Source organism: Sceloporus occidentalis, unplaced genomic scaffold (assembly GCF_023333645.1).
Source record: "Sceloporus occidentalis isolate IW3139 unplaced genomic scaffold, rSceOcc1.0.p SCAF_1, whole genome shotgun sequence".
Classification (NCBI taxonomy): Eukaryota; Metazoa; Chordata; class Lepidosauria; order Squamata; family Phrynosomatidae; genus Sceloporus; species Sceloporus occidentalis.
This window is the reverse complement of record NW_028316981.1, coordinates 238,991,781-239,009,957: the sequence shown is the minus strand read 5'-3', so window position 1 is coordinate 239,009,957 and position 18,177 is coordinate 238,991,781. Positions and strand designations below refer to the sequence as shown.

The following is an 18,177-nucleotide window of genomic DNA, read 5'->3' as shown; positions in this document are numbered from 1 at the left end:
TGACAGATAAGACTCTCATCTTCTCTTCATGTTCTGTGTGTTGTAGTTGGCCCATCTAAATTATAATAGTGATGAAATATAAGCATGATTTTGAGCTGGAAGTTTACATGTGTGGAGTAAATTTATTTCTTACCCCAACCATAAAAGGATTCTTTGGGTGGTCTTTGTCAGGCCTCAGTTTCTCAATAGCGGAAAACAGATAATACAAACCTAGCATTACAGGGTGGTTGAGACAGGATGACCAGATGTCATAACTGCAAAGGAGGACATGGCGCCTCAAAATGTAGGACATTCAAGCAAAATGTAGGCCATCGCCGAATAAAAACTAAAAACACTAATATAAATGTAAATCCATGCTTCTTAGTCATATCAAAATGGAGAATATTTTGAAATTTGCCCTGGACAGAAGGTTGAAGTGTAAGATATGTCTCAGAAAAAGAGGACATCTAGTCACTCTTGGTTGAGTAATGGATCTTTGTTGTTGTTAGCTGCTCTTGAGTTGACTCCAACTCATAGAGACCTTGTGAATGTGACACCTCCAAGACTCCCTATCCTTCACTGCTCTGCTCAGATCCTGCAAAACCATGCCTGTGCCCCCCCTGACTGAATCCATCCATCTGGCATGTGGTCTTCGCTTCCTTCTTCTACCTTCTACCCTTTCTAGCATTATAGTTTTCTCTGGTGAGCCATGCCTTTTCATTATGTGGCCAAAGTACATCAGACTCAATTTGATCATCTTTACTTCCAAAGAGAGTTCTGGTCTGAACTGTTCAATTACCCGTTTCTCTTTTTGGCTGTCTGTGGTATCCTAAGCACTCTTCACCACCACCATATCTTGACTTTCTTTCTGTCTGCTTCTTTTACTGTCCTGCTCTGACATTCATACATGGTGATGGGGAATACAATGGCTGAAAACAGCAGTTCTTAACCTGTGAGTTGCGACCCCTTTGGGGGTGGAACAACCCTTTCACAGGGGTCGCCTAAGACCATCAATGAAAATAATTTTATGGTTGGAGGTCACCATAACATGAGGAACTGTATTAAATGGTTGCAACATTAGGAAGATTGAGAACCACTGGCCTATATGATTCTGACTTTGGATCTTTAGTGAGAAGATTTGTACTATTTATATGAAAAATGCTATATAACTATTCATTGTTCTTGTTAGGAAATACAACAGCAAAGGGCAGCTCAGAAGTTGATATACACCTTCAATCAAGTGAAGCCACATTCAATTCCATATAATCCAAGGTATGCAAGATGCTTTTCAGATAAAACATGGAAAAGACGAAATCACTTCATTCTGTATGATAATCATTGTTAATAAATACATAATTATGAGTCAGTAAATAAATTATAGCATGCCATGTAGGTCTTGTTCAGAAATTAAAGAAGCATTAGGCACTTCATGAACATAGCTTACATCCCAATTTCTACTATAAACCAAACTATATTAGAATTACAAAAATAGCAAATTAAAACATGTTTTTATGGTGCATGGGTTGCTTATAGACTATGCTGATGACTTGTTTAAAAGATTCATAAATAGGCAAGTATTAGCGAATATCGTTATTAGAGGCAAAAGCTGCAAAGTCAGAAATAGGAGCTGGAGGATAGTTTATGCTCATAAGTAGCAATGCAGCTTAGTGAAGTTTATTAAGTGAATATTAGCCTCTGTTATCCATGATAGCAAAAGAGTCACAAAGAATTGAATCTATCCAAACAGGTGAATATCAGTGGACAGAGGTTGTTGAACTCTCTCCAATAACTATCAGTAGCTTCTCCCTACATGCTTTCTTTTCCCAGCCAAACTCCCTTGTGATAAAAGCACCAGCAGTAACAGAAATGGCATTGATAAAGAGCCTGTGGCAAGTTAAGATGATCTGTCACAACCATGCAACATCTTAGAATGGTATTAGACTGTCTTGAGCCATAATTTTTGTCCTGAAAAAAGTCCAGAAATCTCATATCAGCTGTAGGCAAAGACCATTTTAGTTTTTGACAACATCTAGAAGCTGACTCAGGCCCGTTACAGACCCCCCAAAAGGGGCGGTCTTGGGCCGCTGCCGGTTGCAGCACGGAGGAGCCGCAGCAGCCAAACCGCGCGACTCCTCGGCGCTGCAAAAAAGGAGTGCAGAAATTGCACTCCTTCCGGCAACCCGGAAGAGCCGCCGCAAGTGCCAAAGCGCGCACTCGCGATGGCTCTTCCGGGTTTAGACGTACGGACGCTGTGCGTCCGTTACGTCAAGATGGCCATGCCCGTCTGTATAGGGCGCCGCCATCTTGCCATACGGAATATGCGCGAGGGGCAAGGCGTGTCCAGAAGCGCCGTCCCTCGCGCGTATTCCTGGCGCAACGATGGCGCCGCTTAGGCCCGTCTGTAAGGCGCCTCAGTGTCTAGGATATTGTGTAGGGAAAAATATAGCTGCTCCAAACTGAGATAACCACATAAAACCCTGAAGATCCCCCAAACCCTAGCTACCCCCCCCCCCCCAATTTTAAAAGAACACAATGTACCACTGTTTTTACCACCAAAAATTTACTACTGTTCTCCATAACTCAAGACTTGGAGTTAAGACATGATTAGAACCCCTGCTTTTGCTTTTAAGGGGAGCCCCCAGGCCAGTCTTCCTATGCAATTTGACCATCTCCTGAGTATTAAAAAGGGTGCCAAAATGCAGCCTCTGGACTGCATGTAGCCCCAAGTGTAGTTTTTGTGGCTACACAGGGATCCACTTTTTAAGTTTTTGCCCCCAAATCCCCTCTAGAGGTTATGGGAACAAGTTCCCCATGTTTTTGAACCACCATCCCCTAGCCACGTTAAGCCTAGGGCAGGCCTTTATGAAAGACAGAAAATGACCTCAAAATGCTTACAGGCTACTTCCTGTTAATGAAATACCTCTTTGGGCCAAAATCACCTGGCAGAGGCAAAACCATAGTAGAAACAGTGCCTAGAGAGCATCTGGGAGCATGTGAGGACAAGTATCCTTTTTTGTGGTGCATGTGTGCATGTGCATCATTGGGGATCTGGCTGTCCAGGGATCCTGCCAGACAAATGCAGTCAATGCTGTCAGTTGTCCACCCCTGGTATGAACAAATAAGTTTGCCACCTAATTTTTACAGACCTTGTGTCATGTTACATAGAAGTGCACATTATACAAAGCCTTGTAACAGAGTTGAAACACTGTGACCCTCCAGATGTTTTTAACCTTTAACACAAATTATTCCTAGCCATCACAGTGAGTGGTGAGGGATTTTTGAAACTACAATCTAAAAATACAAGGAAGGCCATACTTGCCTGCCATGCCGTAGAAGAACATAGACTGTCATTCTAAACATTTTTTCATGGAAGTAAGTTAAATCTGGGGGAATTACTTCTAAACAACAACTTAGGGGTGAGATATAAAGGTGCCACTATAATGGGTCCTGCAACTTTAGCGTAGCTCAAAATGTCTGGGTTGTTCAGACTACAGTTTTATTATGATTCTCTAATAAACATTCAATGTATCCACCTGGAAACATGCTTTCTTGTCATCTTATGATCTGTACTACTGTCAACTTTTGGCTTAGAAGTTTTCAGTAGGAGCTTTACAGGCAGAAGCTTTAATATGGGACATCTACTTCTGCTGCTGTTCTGCGATATACAAAGCTATGCTTGCTGAGATTTTGTTCAGGAGAAATTCTACAAATGTCAATTTGAGAAACTTAAGTGTTTTTAGGTACATATAAGTGCCTGATACGCAAGTCATGTATATAATTTAGTCATTTGTGCAGGACACAGACACCAAAATGTATGCCCACAAGGCTGTCCACCTTTTCCTTAATAAAGGCAATAGCTCTGTATGCACTCCATTTATGAAACTGGTCCATTAATGTTAATGGGGGAAATTATGCAGAGGTTCCATGTGCACATCAGAATGCATATGGGAATCTGAAATGGAGCAATGGTGTCAGCTTACCAAGTGTGCTACTTTGACACATACAGCAATGTTTTAAATGACAGAATTGTTAAAACCGCCAGTGTAAGCTTCAAGTAAGCAGCTTGTACAAGTTGAAGTTCTATACTTATCTGCTGAATGTGTTGACAGTGTCTATGTTTGGTTTGTACCATGTATCTGTGTGTGTGTGTGTGTGTGTGTGTGTGTGTGTTACAGGAGTCACTCTTAGCCAGTTTAATAGAAACTACATTGTTTCAGAGTACCTCTAAATGAATTCAAGCATTCATTTGATGTGGCATCCAGCATATGCAGGGATTATCCTTTTGAAAGCTGAAGTTCCTTTCTTGGCTAATTGCATGATATGTCAAGTAACTATAATTTCTGATGATTAGGAACATAGTAGCTGAGGTTTTACATGTAAGTTACTGAGTGATAATTACAATTAATGGTGGCTGTGTTGTCAAGAGATGCTTTGTGTAGCCTTAGTGTGGAAAGGTGAGATATTAATTATTTTCATCAACCAACCATTTCATCAATCAATAAAAGCATTACCTGACATAATAACATGTTCATTGACCCTTGGAAACTAGCATGTAGGATAAAAAAAGAAAGGGGGAAGCAGAAAGAAGGTAGGATATATTTCTTCCTTTTTGGTAGCATCTGAAGAAGTATATCTAGGTATATAAGGCTTCACATCTTTGCTCACTTCTGTCCCTTCTGAAGTGTAGCCCTTTATCCTCACAAGCATTAAAGTAAGGGAGACACTTTCCCTTATACCATAGACCAAGAACTCGGCAGAAACTCTTGGCACATCTTCTGTTTTCAGGGTGGTCTCTTTTGACTTTAATCTTCCTGGTTAGCTACTGGAGTAAACTGTTCACCTGTGGTACAGCAAAGCAGGCCTCTAAATCAGTTGCTAAATAAGAAAAATAGCCCTCCTGGTCCTGCACTTCTCTCCCCCCCCCTCTCTCTCTCTTGTCATTGCAGAGGTTAGTATTCCTTTTCACCTTCCTCAGTGATGCAAGCCTCCCTGGGCTGACTATTCAGCTACTTCAGCACCCACGAGCCATTTAGTGTCTCGAGGAGAAGCATCTAGCTATGTCCACATAGCCAGACACAGAATGATTACATTTTCTACTGATACCCAAGAGGGCTCTGGCAGATCTCTTGCTATGGGGGCATAACCATGTGCTTCTCCACCCCCCCCCCCACACTCTTCACCAATTATGGAACGGGTGCGAGGAAACAGTAGCACCTCAACAATAAGTTTGGATGTTGAATGGTCAGCATGCAGAACTATTATGCCATACAGGCCAAGGCTTCATAGTAGGACTGGTTTTGAAGTCTGACCCAAAGCTCCAAGGCGTTTCTACTTACATTTGTACTAAAATCACCCTCTGCCCCATTGAACCATAAATCCTTTCCTGGCACAGGCTGTTAAAAGCAGCAGAAAATCAGGGCTAAGGCCAAACTTGATATAGCCATTCAGCCTTCTACATTTCTCATTTCAGTTCAAAGCAAATACCACTGTAGCAGCATAAAATCATTTCAAGTTTATGTATTAATTTTCCTTGCCATGTAGAAGGACTATATTAAAACAACCACCTCCTCAGTGACTCTAGTTCAGATTTCCCCATCCGTCTGTATTTATTTGATGAGAGAGATCATAACTTCACTCTGAGTACTTAAAATAAAATTTTATGATTTGTTTTACAAGCAATTTTATAGAGTATCAAGAGTAACATTGGCCTTTCATGCAATTAAAAAAAAATCTGAATGCTTTATCTAAGTGAAAATCAGCCTTCCATTTCAGAACAATTTAAACCTGATTTTTATTAAAATGGACAAACTTGTGAGGAAATAGACCAAATCTATGAAAGCTTATGTTACATTTTTTTTGCACAGTTAGTCTCAAAGGTGCTACAAAGCCCCTTTGTCATCATTTGTTTGGGACAACTAGAACAACAATTTTGCTGTTTTCTTTTCCCTCTCATGGCCCTGGTATGTGCTTCTGCATCAATGGCTTTATACAGGACTTGATTGAAAACATATTACAGTAAATGAGAGTGTTATCATTAACTAAAGAAGAGTAAAGAATTTAGTTTTTTAACAGAAGGATAAAAAAAAATGGGGCCTCTTTTGTTTTGCCTTGAGAAGAAAGTGCAATTTATAGCCATTTATTAGTTCAGATTAAATTGCCCAATAAATAAATGTTACCACAACCCCATGTCAAGGTGGCCAATATAGAGATACATAATATGAATTAAACCTATTTTAATTCTTACAAACCTTAATATGGATTTGGGATATACAGTATCACAAGAGTCCATCAGCATAAATATTTTTGTGGAATATTCTCTCAGAGGAGCAGAGTATACTGGAGTTTACACTTTTTCAAGGCAAGCAGACAAGAGTGCACAGAGTGCTGCCTGCAGGCCACATGTGGCCCCAGAACCAATTTTATAGTCCTCAGGGCTCCCTAGAGATCAACAGTTTTAGCCCTTGCTCTGAAAATGCCATGTAAAAAGAAAAGCCCATGATGGGATTGCTTTAGGGTTGCCATAATTCAGAAACAATGGAAGCACACAACACATACACACACAATAATCTGAATGCTTAACTGCCATCTTCACATTAGAAGCAGGTTGTTTTGAAACATGATTTCAATAATTACTGCTGAATCTTAAGTTGGGAACAGTGAATATGTTATGAAATTCATATTTTATGAATCTTTACGGCATCTTTTGAGTCAGGCTTATTCTTTAGGCTGCAGTTTGGTACCCACTCATTTTCTTGCAAGTAAGAACTATTGAAATACTTGATACTTGGCTGCTAAGCAGACATGCATTGTATTGTGTTGCTAATAGAAATATAAATAATATGAAAATGTTATTGTCTGTTCTCAACAGAATTGAGTTGGATAGAAGTTTCAGGTGGGAGCACTGTTCTGAGTTAAGCAACAGTGCTGTAGTTTGTAGAAAGTCAACTCCCTGAATGACAATATCCTTTTGTTCAGGTTTCTGGAGGTCTTCTTAATTTATTGCCATTCAGCCAATCAGTGGCTGACAATAGAAAAATACATGACGGGAGAGTTCCGCAAGTACAATAATAACAATGGTGATGAGATAATGCCTAGCAATTTGCTGGAAGAAATTATGCTGGCTTTTTCTCACTGGACTTATGAGTATACGCGAGGAGAGCTCCTTGTACTGGATTTGCAAGGTAAGTGATGTCACACTGTGAAATCTGTGATACTTTTAACGTGTGCCATGCACATGAAAAATGGGCTAGATCCAGCTTTAATTTTATCATGGTTTGGGGAGAGCCATCTCTCATGTACAATACTTTATGTAGTTTAAAATCTTGGCAGGTAGTTTGGGACTTAAAGTAGTTTCTCTGTTCCCTGCCTTAAAGTTGTTTGGTTCATAATTCCAAGGCGATCTGATCCATTTAACACTCTGATAGAGGAGCAAATTGAGCCATTGTATCTCCGTCCTGCTTGTCCAATATTCTCTTGTCTAAGCTTTCATTGTGATTTTGGCTGCTGTCTGGGTAGTGACACATTTCTTTTCAGAATTGTACCAGCTGTTCACCTCTGATGCCTTTACCTTTCCCCTAAATCAGGACTATTCAAAGTGGTCCCCCCTGGACTGGTGCTGGTATCTGAGCCATTGACAGCCAATCTCTGGCAGTCATCCAGAAAAGAAGGATAGAAATTGGGCATTAATATGATGCAAGTCCCTGGAACACAGGCAGAAAACAAATGCTGGTTTCCCATATGAGAAAGCCTGAGAAGTACTGTCCTAAACTAATTAACCAAATTGGGAGGATGAAAAATACAAGGGCATAGAAAACCATGTTACATACATCTCTCAGGTCCCAGGATGCTTCCAGACGGGTGGATCCTATGGTTACTGAACCGTTAGACTTATGTTGCAGAATTATAAACCAAAATTGTAACTTCATTTTAAAACTATTAGGAAAATCACACTTTTTTGTGTGTCTGTTCCGCTATGTTTTAGCCATATCAAGTGACATAGCTGCTGTGGGCATGAAGGGAAAGGTCCATTTCATCAAAGAGGCCATATGAGAAAGTAAACGACTAAGGCAGGTTACAGACCGCCGAAAAGCGGCGGTCTGCTGCCACCGCCGGTTGCAGCGTCCGGGAACTGCAGCAGCCAAACGGCACGGTTCCCGGACGCTGCAAAGAAGGAGCGTGAAAATCGCGCTCCTTCCCGCGTCCCGGAAGAGACACTGCAAGTGCCAAAGTGTGCACTCGCGGCGTTATTTCTGGGGTGTGACGTGCGGACGCAGTGTGTCCGCTACGTCAAGATGACGGCGGCCGTGTGGAACGGCCGCCACCATTTTGTACGGACTCAGTCCGTACTAGGGTTAGGGGCATCCGTACTAGGGTTAGGGGCATTTTTAAAAAATATCTGACAGAATATGCACATCCAGTTGATATGGGAATACAAAGCACCAATGGCCCCACAAATTAATGGCGTCTAGTAATATTGCAGCCATATGGAAAGTACTGTCTGAGGATGGAATGGGGAATGACATCCTGCAAGAATCAACACACAAATCTCAGATATTGAGTATTCTGTCAGTGAAAAGATTAATAAATACATGTCACCCAAATGACCACCCTATACCAAAAATTTGCATTATCTATTTTTTTTAAAATAAAAAAAAAAAAAATCAAAACCCCAAAAGCCGGCCCTAGCAACATCTGAGCAAAAAACACATATATGAACTTTTGGCTGCAGTGGTGGGAGAAAGTGAAAGGAAAAAAATGTGATAGCTCAAAAATTGCATATTTTATCAATTTCAATGGGTCTAGTGACATCCTCCTGTTATAGGAGTAAAGGGATTGTATGGATGACAGTTCAGGGGTGGGAAATCAAACGGGCACCCAGCGCTTGCAAAAAATGGCACCTGATGTCAGAGATCCATATGTCACATTCTCTCTCTTTGTATCTCTAACATACACACACACTGGAAATAGTGTGTTTTGACTGAAATATTAGGCAGTATTTGAAAGATGAACAACTACCTATAATGTAAATTCAATATAATTGTTTCCCATTTGTGTCAAGGAAATGTATACTGTAAGGTAGAAGTTTAATTTATTTACAGCATTCAAAGAGTGTGAATATCAGGATGCATTTTTCAAGCAAAATAAACCTTCCAGCCCCCTAACTTCATTTATTGCTATCGTTACATTCAACACTTGAGAGACAAGCATTCATACAGAAAGTGAAATGTTTAGACAGCAATCTAAAATCACAGTGTAGGTGGCTTTTTCTGGAAGCTTAAATAAATAGGAATAGGAAAGAACTGTAGAAAAATATGAGAAAAGGTATGACATATTTAGTTCAGCTTCATAGGTTTGAGTTTTAGATCCTAATATCCCTGCTTATTTTGTTAATAGCATGATACAAATATATTATAGTGAAAGCATAATAAGCAGTTAATGAGTTATACTGATAGGAAGCAAGTATTGCTGTGGAGAAGTAACCTTGGTCAGAGTTGGGGATACAGTAGCACTGAGCAAAATATTGGAAGGAAGGAATGGTATAACAGTTAACCTGGCTTCCTACCTGGGCAGGGGCACCTGTTGTTTTCAACCATAAACTCTATGGTCAAAACAGTGCCTCCAGCTGGAAAGTAGAGTAGTTCTATACAACACTTTTAGGCAAGCAATAAAGCAAAGCCGCATATAGAGTAAGGAAGGGACTTTTGTGAACAACAGATCCCAGCAGCAACAGCAACAAGAACTGCCAAAACAAATCAGCATAAGCAGTATCCTTATTAGAGGAACAGATGCAATCATTAATGCACATCAAATGCAGCAGTGGATCTAATATGGCAAAGATAGATTAAATAGTAGGCTAAGTGTGATATGGCACAAACGTTTTTCTTGATATCTAATGCTTCCAAAATTATTTGGAGCCTTTAGAGCACACTGAAACTTTAGGTCTGAAGGGTATTGATCCATGAATTTTTGTATCATGGAACTCTCCATGGACATCATGTGGATGGGTTCCATTAGCTCATTTTTCAGTCCTGAAATTGAAATATAGCTTTTACTCACATATACCTGCACACATGCATTTGTTCCTCCAAAGCACTTTGGACAGATGCTCCTAAGTTTTGTGGCATTACAGTGAAATGGAAAAATAAGTATTATCTTAATGTGATGAATGTGTAGTATTTGTTTGCCAATGGCTAATGTATTTCATAGCTCTAATGTTGGCTTTTCAGTTTATTTTCTCTAAAGGAAAAGATTAGATAACTATAAAATAATTGCAAAGGTCACTGTTTCCCAAATGGTTTTTTAAAAAGGCAATTTACCTTCTAACACTATTTATAAATCTAACTTCTGCAGGTGTTGGAGAGAACCTTACAGACCCCTCTGTCATTAAACCTGAAAACAGGCAGTGAGTATCTAGTGTCATTTTATCATACAGCATGTCACATGTTTTGTGTGATTAAGCTAATATACAATTTTAGCTACAATGCGTATATTCATATTTTACATGCTGCTGACACTGGTGCCTTTGTGTTTTGATTAACATTGCAGTTATTCATATCCTTGCTTAGGTTGGTTTTTAGTGATGCACAGTACTGTAATGCACAGTGTTCTCAACTTGGTGTAGAGGTCACCACTATTTATTTCTGGATAGATAGATATATCTATTGAAAACTCTTGAGTATGGGGAAGAGGGAAGGATGAACACATTTTGATTGCTCAGACTTGATCAAATCCTGCTTGACTTTTAACATAATTGAAGATACAGTGGCCCTTGCTGTCTGCTGGTGTTTTGTTCCAGGATCCCCCTTGGATACCAAAATCTGTGGATACTCAAGTCCCATTAAATACAATGATGTAGTGAAATAGTATTGCTTATATAAAATGGCAAAATTGCTTTATGGAATGTATATTTTTTAAATATTTTAAAACTGTGGATGGTTGAATCCCTGGATAAAGAATATATGGATATGGAGGGTTGACTGTACTAAGTTTAATACACAGTAAGTTGTAGACTTATTCAGAGTCTTTTTACCTTAGAATTTATTCCCATGCATCTTCCTCTTTAATAATAATAATAATAATAATAATAATAGGATTTATTTATATGCCGCCCAATCACTGGGAATCCAGGCAGCTTACAATAGAGGGGATAATAGACGGTTCCCTGCCCTCAGGCTTACAATCTAAAAAGACACGAAAGGAGAAGGGAATGGTGGGGGGGGATCAGGTCCAGCATTCTTCTCTCCCTCTGAGGCCTGGGCCAAGGCAGATGGACTGGAGGGAGGGCTTTCTTTCTTTCTTTCAAATATTTATACCTCACCATATATCTGAGTATATCTTAGAGCACTGTACAATGGAATCAATTTAGGACACTAAATAACAATAATTTTAAAACACTAAAATATATTAAATATTATAGGCCGCAAGAGGCACAGGGTCTTTTGAGTTTATTGAAACTAAGCACTGAATACTTACATTTGTGGGTTGGGCTTGTTAAAACTGGATCCCAAAACACTTATGATTGCACAAGAACCTGTGACAATATAATGAATAAAACTCGCAAAATTAAAATTAAACCTTTAAATTACAATGTCATATAAATAGCTTAAATGTATTTACATGTACATAGTTTTATGTGGTTAAAGTGAAAAATTGGTAAGAGGGGGTGAGTGGGGCAAGGCTCAGTGGGAGGAGAAAGGAGAGGCCTCAGGTTTTTTAAATTACATTTTAAATTAAAAAAAAACTTTTTAAAATACTATTTTTTCAAGAAATACATTTAAAATTTATTTTAAACTTTTCTTTAAAAACACAGCACCTTACTAAGTTTTCGCTTTAAACACATGAAACAATGTACATGTAAATGCACATAGGATATGCATAAGATATTTTCATATATTGCCATAACATTCAGTGATATACAGGAAGCATTATTAATGAGTAATATTAGTACAAAAAACATTACCCAGGATTCTGTATGGTGTGCTACGGGAGGAGGTCAATGGGTGTGTGTGTGACACTATAAGTTACAGCATCCAGTGATGGCACTGACCACAGTTAATATGTTTCTTGTGATATTTTCAAATATGTTCTACTGAGAAAGGAAGAACATCAGGTGCTTCTTTAGCTTTTAAGTTACAAACTTTTTTTTTAAAAAAGAAAATCCATATCATAACAACATTGAACATATATCCCTGAGCATATATTTTCAGAAATCCTGGACTTATGACTGATATGCCAATTGTATTCTTTAATAAAAATTGTAATAGCATTCAATATTTATATTTTGGTGGGCCAATATCTTATTTCATTTATAAACTGATAATTGAGAAAACCTTTGGGCAAATCAAAGGTTTAAAAATAATTTGCAGACAAATTTTAACACAAAAATCTCAGCTAAAGCTTGGCACACCATTTGGTCAACATTTCCTGCCCTTTCTAAGGAAAGTGTGTAAAATCTGCATACATATGGCACCTTTATCCGGTTACGTTGCATTGTATTAATAAAACTTTGTCTGACAGATGCTGGGGAGTTGTGAGGCAAAAGAGTCTCTAGAACAGTGGTCCCCAAACTGTGCTCCTTAAGGGATTTTGGACTTCAGCTCCCATAATCCCAGACTATGGGCCAACATGGCTGAGGCTTCTGGGAGCTAAAGTCCAAAATCTCTTAAGGGGCACAGTTTGGGGACCACTACTCTAGAACATAAGTAGATTCTTTCTCCTAGGACAGTGGTCCCCAAACTCCTTTGAGCTACTATCCCCTTTCTTCTTGGATAGGAAGCTCACATTACTTTGACACAGTCTAGTAGAGCCCATTCTTTCTTGGAAAGATAGAAGGAGAGGGAAGAAAAACTGTCTCTTTCCCTGGTTTTGAAATGTGGTGTTGCACATGGAAAAAAAAATGCGCAAATTTTGGGAAGCATTTTTTGTGTACACTTTCCTCGAGAGTCTTTATCAAATTCTTAAGAATATAATAGCCAATTGTATTAAAAATAATGAGTATTGATTGTATATTTATTTAAAAATTATATTTATATTTAAAATATATTATAATTATTCAGTGGTGGTACCACATGCTTAGTGACATGATGCCACAGGCTTAGTTTTCTTTTTAACAAACTAAAGGTCAGAATATCAGAAAATAACAAAACTGGTTATGATTTGAAGGATCTTGTATGACTTAATTTACTTGTAATGCACTTAAATATCGAGCTTATTGCTTTTTATAATGATAGTAGACTTTCCTACTATTTCAGGAGTGTGTCAGTCCAGCTAATTTTTCCCCAGTAGAACAGATATTTTCAATGAAGCAAAGAGGAAGCAAAATATATATTTTATATGAACAAAGAAACACCATAGCTTTTTCTGGGTTTTTCAGGCTATATGACCATGTTCTGGAAGAGTTTATTCCTGACATTTTGCCTGCATCTGTGGCTGGCATCTTCAGAGAATGGTGGCATGGAGGTGGTGGCATGGAGGTGGTGTGTGTGTGTGTGTGTGCGCACACACACACACACGCTATATTTGTATAATTAATCTTAAGGCCATTGCTTTATTTGACTTTGCAAGGTAGTAGGTAATACTGTCAGTCCTCCATATTCACGGGTTTTACATCCATGGATTCAACCATCCATGGCTTGAAAACTGAGAAAGCAAATATTTTATATAAAAAGACCATTTTACTACACCATTATATATAACAAGACTTAAGCATCCATGGATTTTGGTATCCATGGGGGGTCCTAGAACTAAACCCCAGCTGATACCATGGGCCCACTGTATGTAGAACATAAGCTACACATTCATTGGAACTCTGTTATTTCTTTCAGATCTAGAGGGATGGCTTTTGGACCAGCAAACCTTGGAGAAGAAGCAATCAAAAACTTCATTTCAAAGCATTGCTGTAACTCTTGTTGCAGGAAACTGAGACTTCCTGGTATGCATTACAAAAACTCTGCATGCTTCTGAACAAACTATTCCTGAGAGCAACTTGTTCTTGAATCTAAAACCTTTGACGACATGCACTCTATTGGTCACATTCTGATCTCTGTCTATTAATTTTGTATTATTTTCAGCATCTTGTCTTTCTACTAAACTTCTAAGATAACAAGACAGATCAAACACACACACACACACACACACACACACACACACACACACACACACACACAATTTGCAAATTTGTATCAGTTAGAAATACAGTTTTAAAAAGTAATAAATAGTATCAATCAGTGGAAACTACTTTGGCAAAAATGTTAGCTTCAAACCCAAACTCTGGGCTGCAAATTGTTGTTGATGGTGTTCTTGTTCTTGTTGTGTATATTTAAGTTGTTTACAGTTTATGTTGACACTTAAGGCGACCCTATCACATTGGTTGGGGGGTTGGGATGATTTTTTCTGAGAGGGTTGTTCTTGCTTTCCTTTGGAGGGGGAGAGTGCGATTTGCTCAAAGTCACCCTGTGGGTTTCCATGGTAGAGCGGGGATATGAACACTGGTTTCCAGAGTGATCCAACCATGCTGGCTCTAGGGCTGCACCTTATTATCATCCCTGTCCCACTGCATGGGGCACATGTAGCTTTTACAAACGGGGTCTCCTACTTTTTGGGTTTGTATTTTTACCCCATTCTGCCATTTGTAATGTTTTCTCATAGCTGGGAAAAACAAAGATGGTATCCTGAAAGTCACCAGGGCTCATAGAGTAGGGGGAAAGCCAGATTTGTTTGGGGGGAAATGCAGTCCCTCAGCAAGTGTTTGTTTGTTTGTTTCATTTATATCTCACCTTTCTCCCCAGAGGGACCCAAGGCGGCTCATAGATAAAACCTTTAAAATTGTTATAAAATTCAAACAATTAAAATGTTTATATTTAAAATGACATAAAATATACACAATATAAATACAATATAAAATCACCTAAAATATACTCATGTTAAAAACAGACTAAAAACCCACCTGCTCCATAAAACCACTCTGCTATGTATTATGCACAGAAAGCCTGCTGGCATAGAAATGTTTTTACTTGGCAGTGAAAGGCCATCAGCCTAGCCTCCCAAGGAAGGGCATTCCAGAGGGTGGGAGCAGCCACCAGGAAGGCTATGTCTTGTATCCTCACCAGGTGAGCCTGTGATCTTGAAAGGACTGAGAGAAAGCCTTCTCCTGCAGATCTTAGGGCTCTTGTATGGATAGAGACAAACCATTTGGACACTACAAGCAACTTGAAACATCATAAACTGATAAAGAGAAGATGACATTTTAGATACATATGAAATGGAGGTTAAAAATTACACATGTCTAGATTCACTGCAAGAATTCTTTTTGGAGTTATTTCAACTTTTTGTAGAATTGGCTCAACATTCAAGTTGTTGATTTTGCAAACTCTTTGAAATATCCTATCAAGTTTAATTGTTAGTGCAATAACTAAAGCAACAGGTTTAAATGTTGAAATAAGCAGCACAAAGAACCCTATTTAATAGATGTCATCTAGTGGTGCAATGGAAGCAGGTCTCACAGATTCAGATTGTCAGGACTTTTTGATTACCAGGAACAATGACAACATCTGTGACCCCACCTTGTTGCTGATTAAGGTTCATTAGCTTTAGAGAAGACCTGTTCCTAGTAAGGATGAAAACAGGCAGACTTGGTTTGTTCACATGGAACAACTTTGGGGGGTTATAGCCATTGGGATTGGCAAGATGCCCTCAAAAACTATTCTTACACCATTGCATGATTCATATTACTTTTCATCTCATTAATAATGGTTATCTTCTTTTATTTGAATAAGATTAAGAACAGAACTGCTTCATGATACTCTGTTTTAGGATTGATTCGGTGTACTTTTTTGCTCTTGTTAAGAAAATTTCTCTTCTGGGTGACACTGACAACTAATATATATGGTGTTCAGAATAAACTGTAAGGCAGACAAATGTTGTCCACATATTTTCCAGCTGAATTTATAAGACTCCCTTAAAATGGAGAGTTGGCAAAGGTATGAAAGAGCTACACATTGTGAATTTAAGTGATGTAATAGAGTCACGTTGGGGGAACTCAGGGGAGAATATGGAAATACCTGGGGTTCCTACTTGTGGAATAACATGCAGAATTATGTGTTGAATGTGCTGTGCAATGCATGTTGCATGTTAGTCTTGTCAATCAAATGCCTAATTGAATGCACACATAAAGGAGTAATACTAAATACCTTGAAGTCAACAGATTGAATCTGATCTTGGAAGTTAAGCAGTGCCAGCTCTGGTTAGTAGGATGGGAGGCCACCAAGGAATACCAGGCATGGAGGTGCAGTAATTGATCAGCAATGTAGGAAACACAAGGACTCAGCTCAGCTTTGATATTTTTCTGGTTACTGAGCATGATGCACAAACTCCTGGTGCTTTTCACACCTCAGGATGTAAATTTGCTATTATGGACACTTAGAGAAAATGGGTCAAAATATCCACAATATAGCTGGAATCAACATACTTATTTTGATAGATATTATGTTCTACAAATCTCTATGGGGAGTCTATAAACGGGTTTTTCTTAAGGTGGCCCCTCAATGGCCATCTCTACATTCCTTTCTTACAGCAACTTCATCAACCTCAATCCTATTACTGTTTTGAATTTTCAGCATTGGGAGTTCAAAACTTACGATCTTCCAGCTGTTGTACTTCAAATCCCTAAGGTTAATGGGATTTGTAGTTCAGAAAACACCTGGAGGATCACACCATTCCTACATCTGCTGCACCCTGTATTTTAAGTTTCATGGATGTAGCAACAGGAACGCATAACCTACGTCATTCATAATGAAAGGCCAAGTGAGCCTAATAAAAGGTTGAAAGGCACAAAAGAAAAAATCCACTCTTACATCCACTGAGAGATTACTTTCTCTACATTTTTTGGATTTATCATCTATCTAATGGAACATGGGAAAGACAACAATAGAAGCATCTTGCCTTTCTCTTCTGTACCATATTTTAGGGTGACTCCTACTTCTTATTCTCAAGAGCTGGCTCTCTATGCTGGGTGATCTGAGTTTTTTGTGATTTCTTCACAGATCTGAAAAGAAATGACTACACACCTGGGAGGTTCAATCCAGCTTTTGAAGCTGAAAATGAAGCAATGGCAGCAGCAGGAGATGAGACTGTTAACAATTGCAGAGATGAACCTGTGGAATTTTGTACCCGATTCTAATGCTAAGAGTTAGCAGGTTGGTTCTAGCCTTTTGAACACCTGAATTATACCTGATACCTGGTACTGAATCTGTATGTGGAAAGAAACTTGAGGCACCCAAAACTTTCCACCATCCATTTATTTGTAAATGAAAGAAGTGAAAGCCATTTACACATATGTGAGTGTGTGAAGAAATCTCCAGTGAAAAAGGAACCACTTTAGTTACTGCCACCGGAGCACTTTGTTTGTATAGCTTTCTTCACAGATTATCATTAAAGCCACTGAGATCACTTGGATGTCTGTGACAGCGATTGAATTTATATAGGTTTTCTAAATGTTGCTGGTAATAAGGTAATAGAGAAAATTAGTGGAATGATTATTAAATGGACATTTTCCTCATAGCTGCTGTTGAATTCTCTTTCTCAGCCTTCCTCCCAAATGAATCTCCCTTATGCAAAATGCTTGGGACTAGAACTATTTTGGATCTGAGAGTCTTTCAAATTTTGGAATATTTGCATTTACATAATGAGATATCTTGCAGATGGAACCCAAGTTTAAATATGCAAATCATGTATGTTTCATATACACCTTATACACATATCCTGAAGGTAATTTTGTACATAACATTTTTAATGATCTTGTTATTAAACCAGGTTACACAGAACAAAAGTGTCGCTATCTCAGCTATCCATTTTGGGATTTTGGTGTATTTTGGCTTTTGGAATTCTGGAGACCAAGCATGTAGTTCCAATTGAAAATTGTTAAGGAACCGTAGCAAAAACTCTGCTGGTTCCACTCCCTCCCTTCTCCTTTGCCCTTTCCTGCTGCTCTTCCTCCTTTTCAAGCTTGAATGCATCTGAAGTGTAAAATACAGGAAGTTGGATTTAAACACAGACTATCATAACTGGCACTCCATCATGCTTCTTACCCTAAATCAGCATGTTATTCTGCATATGTTATATATGTAACAAATATATATTACATGTATAGTTGTGCCTCAGAGGGTAGAACTAGTTCTAATGTTTTTAAGTTGCAAAAGGGTA

The 18,177-nt window shown here is 38.7% G+C and overlaps 1 protein-coding gene across 1 annotated transcript in view; it reads left to right on the top strand.

Annotated features, from left to right (window-relative positions):
* TRPM6 (transient receptor potential cation channel subfamily M member 6) overlaps positions 1-17,633 on the top strand; it is an 87,430-nt gene extending 69,797 nt beyond the window's left edge. The window contains exons 35-39 of the mRNA XM_089480182.1: positions 1,169-1,251; positions 6,955-7,160; positions 10,330-10,381; positions 13,803-13,909; positions 17,019-17,633. Of these exons, the coding sequence (XP_089336308.1) occupies positions 1,169-1,251; positions 6,955-7,160; positions 10,330-10,381; positions 13,803-13,909; positions 17,019-17,155 (585 nt within the window). The 3' untranslated portion in view covers positions 17,156-17,633. The remainder of the gene's footprint in view (positions 1-1,168; positions 1,252-6,954; positions 7,161-10,329; positions 10,382-13,802; positions 13,910-17,018) is intronic.
* Positions 17,634-18,177: the final 544 nt, after the last annotated feature.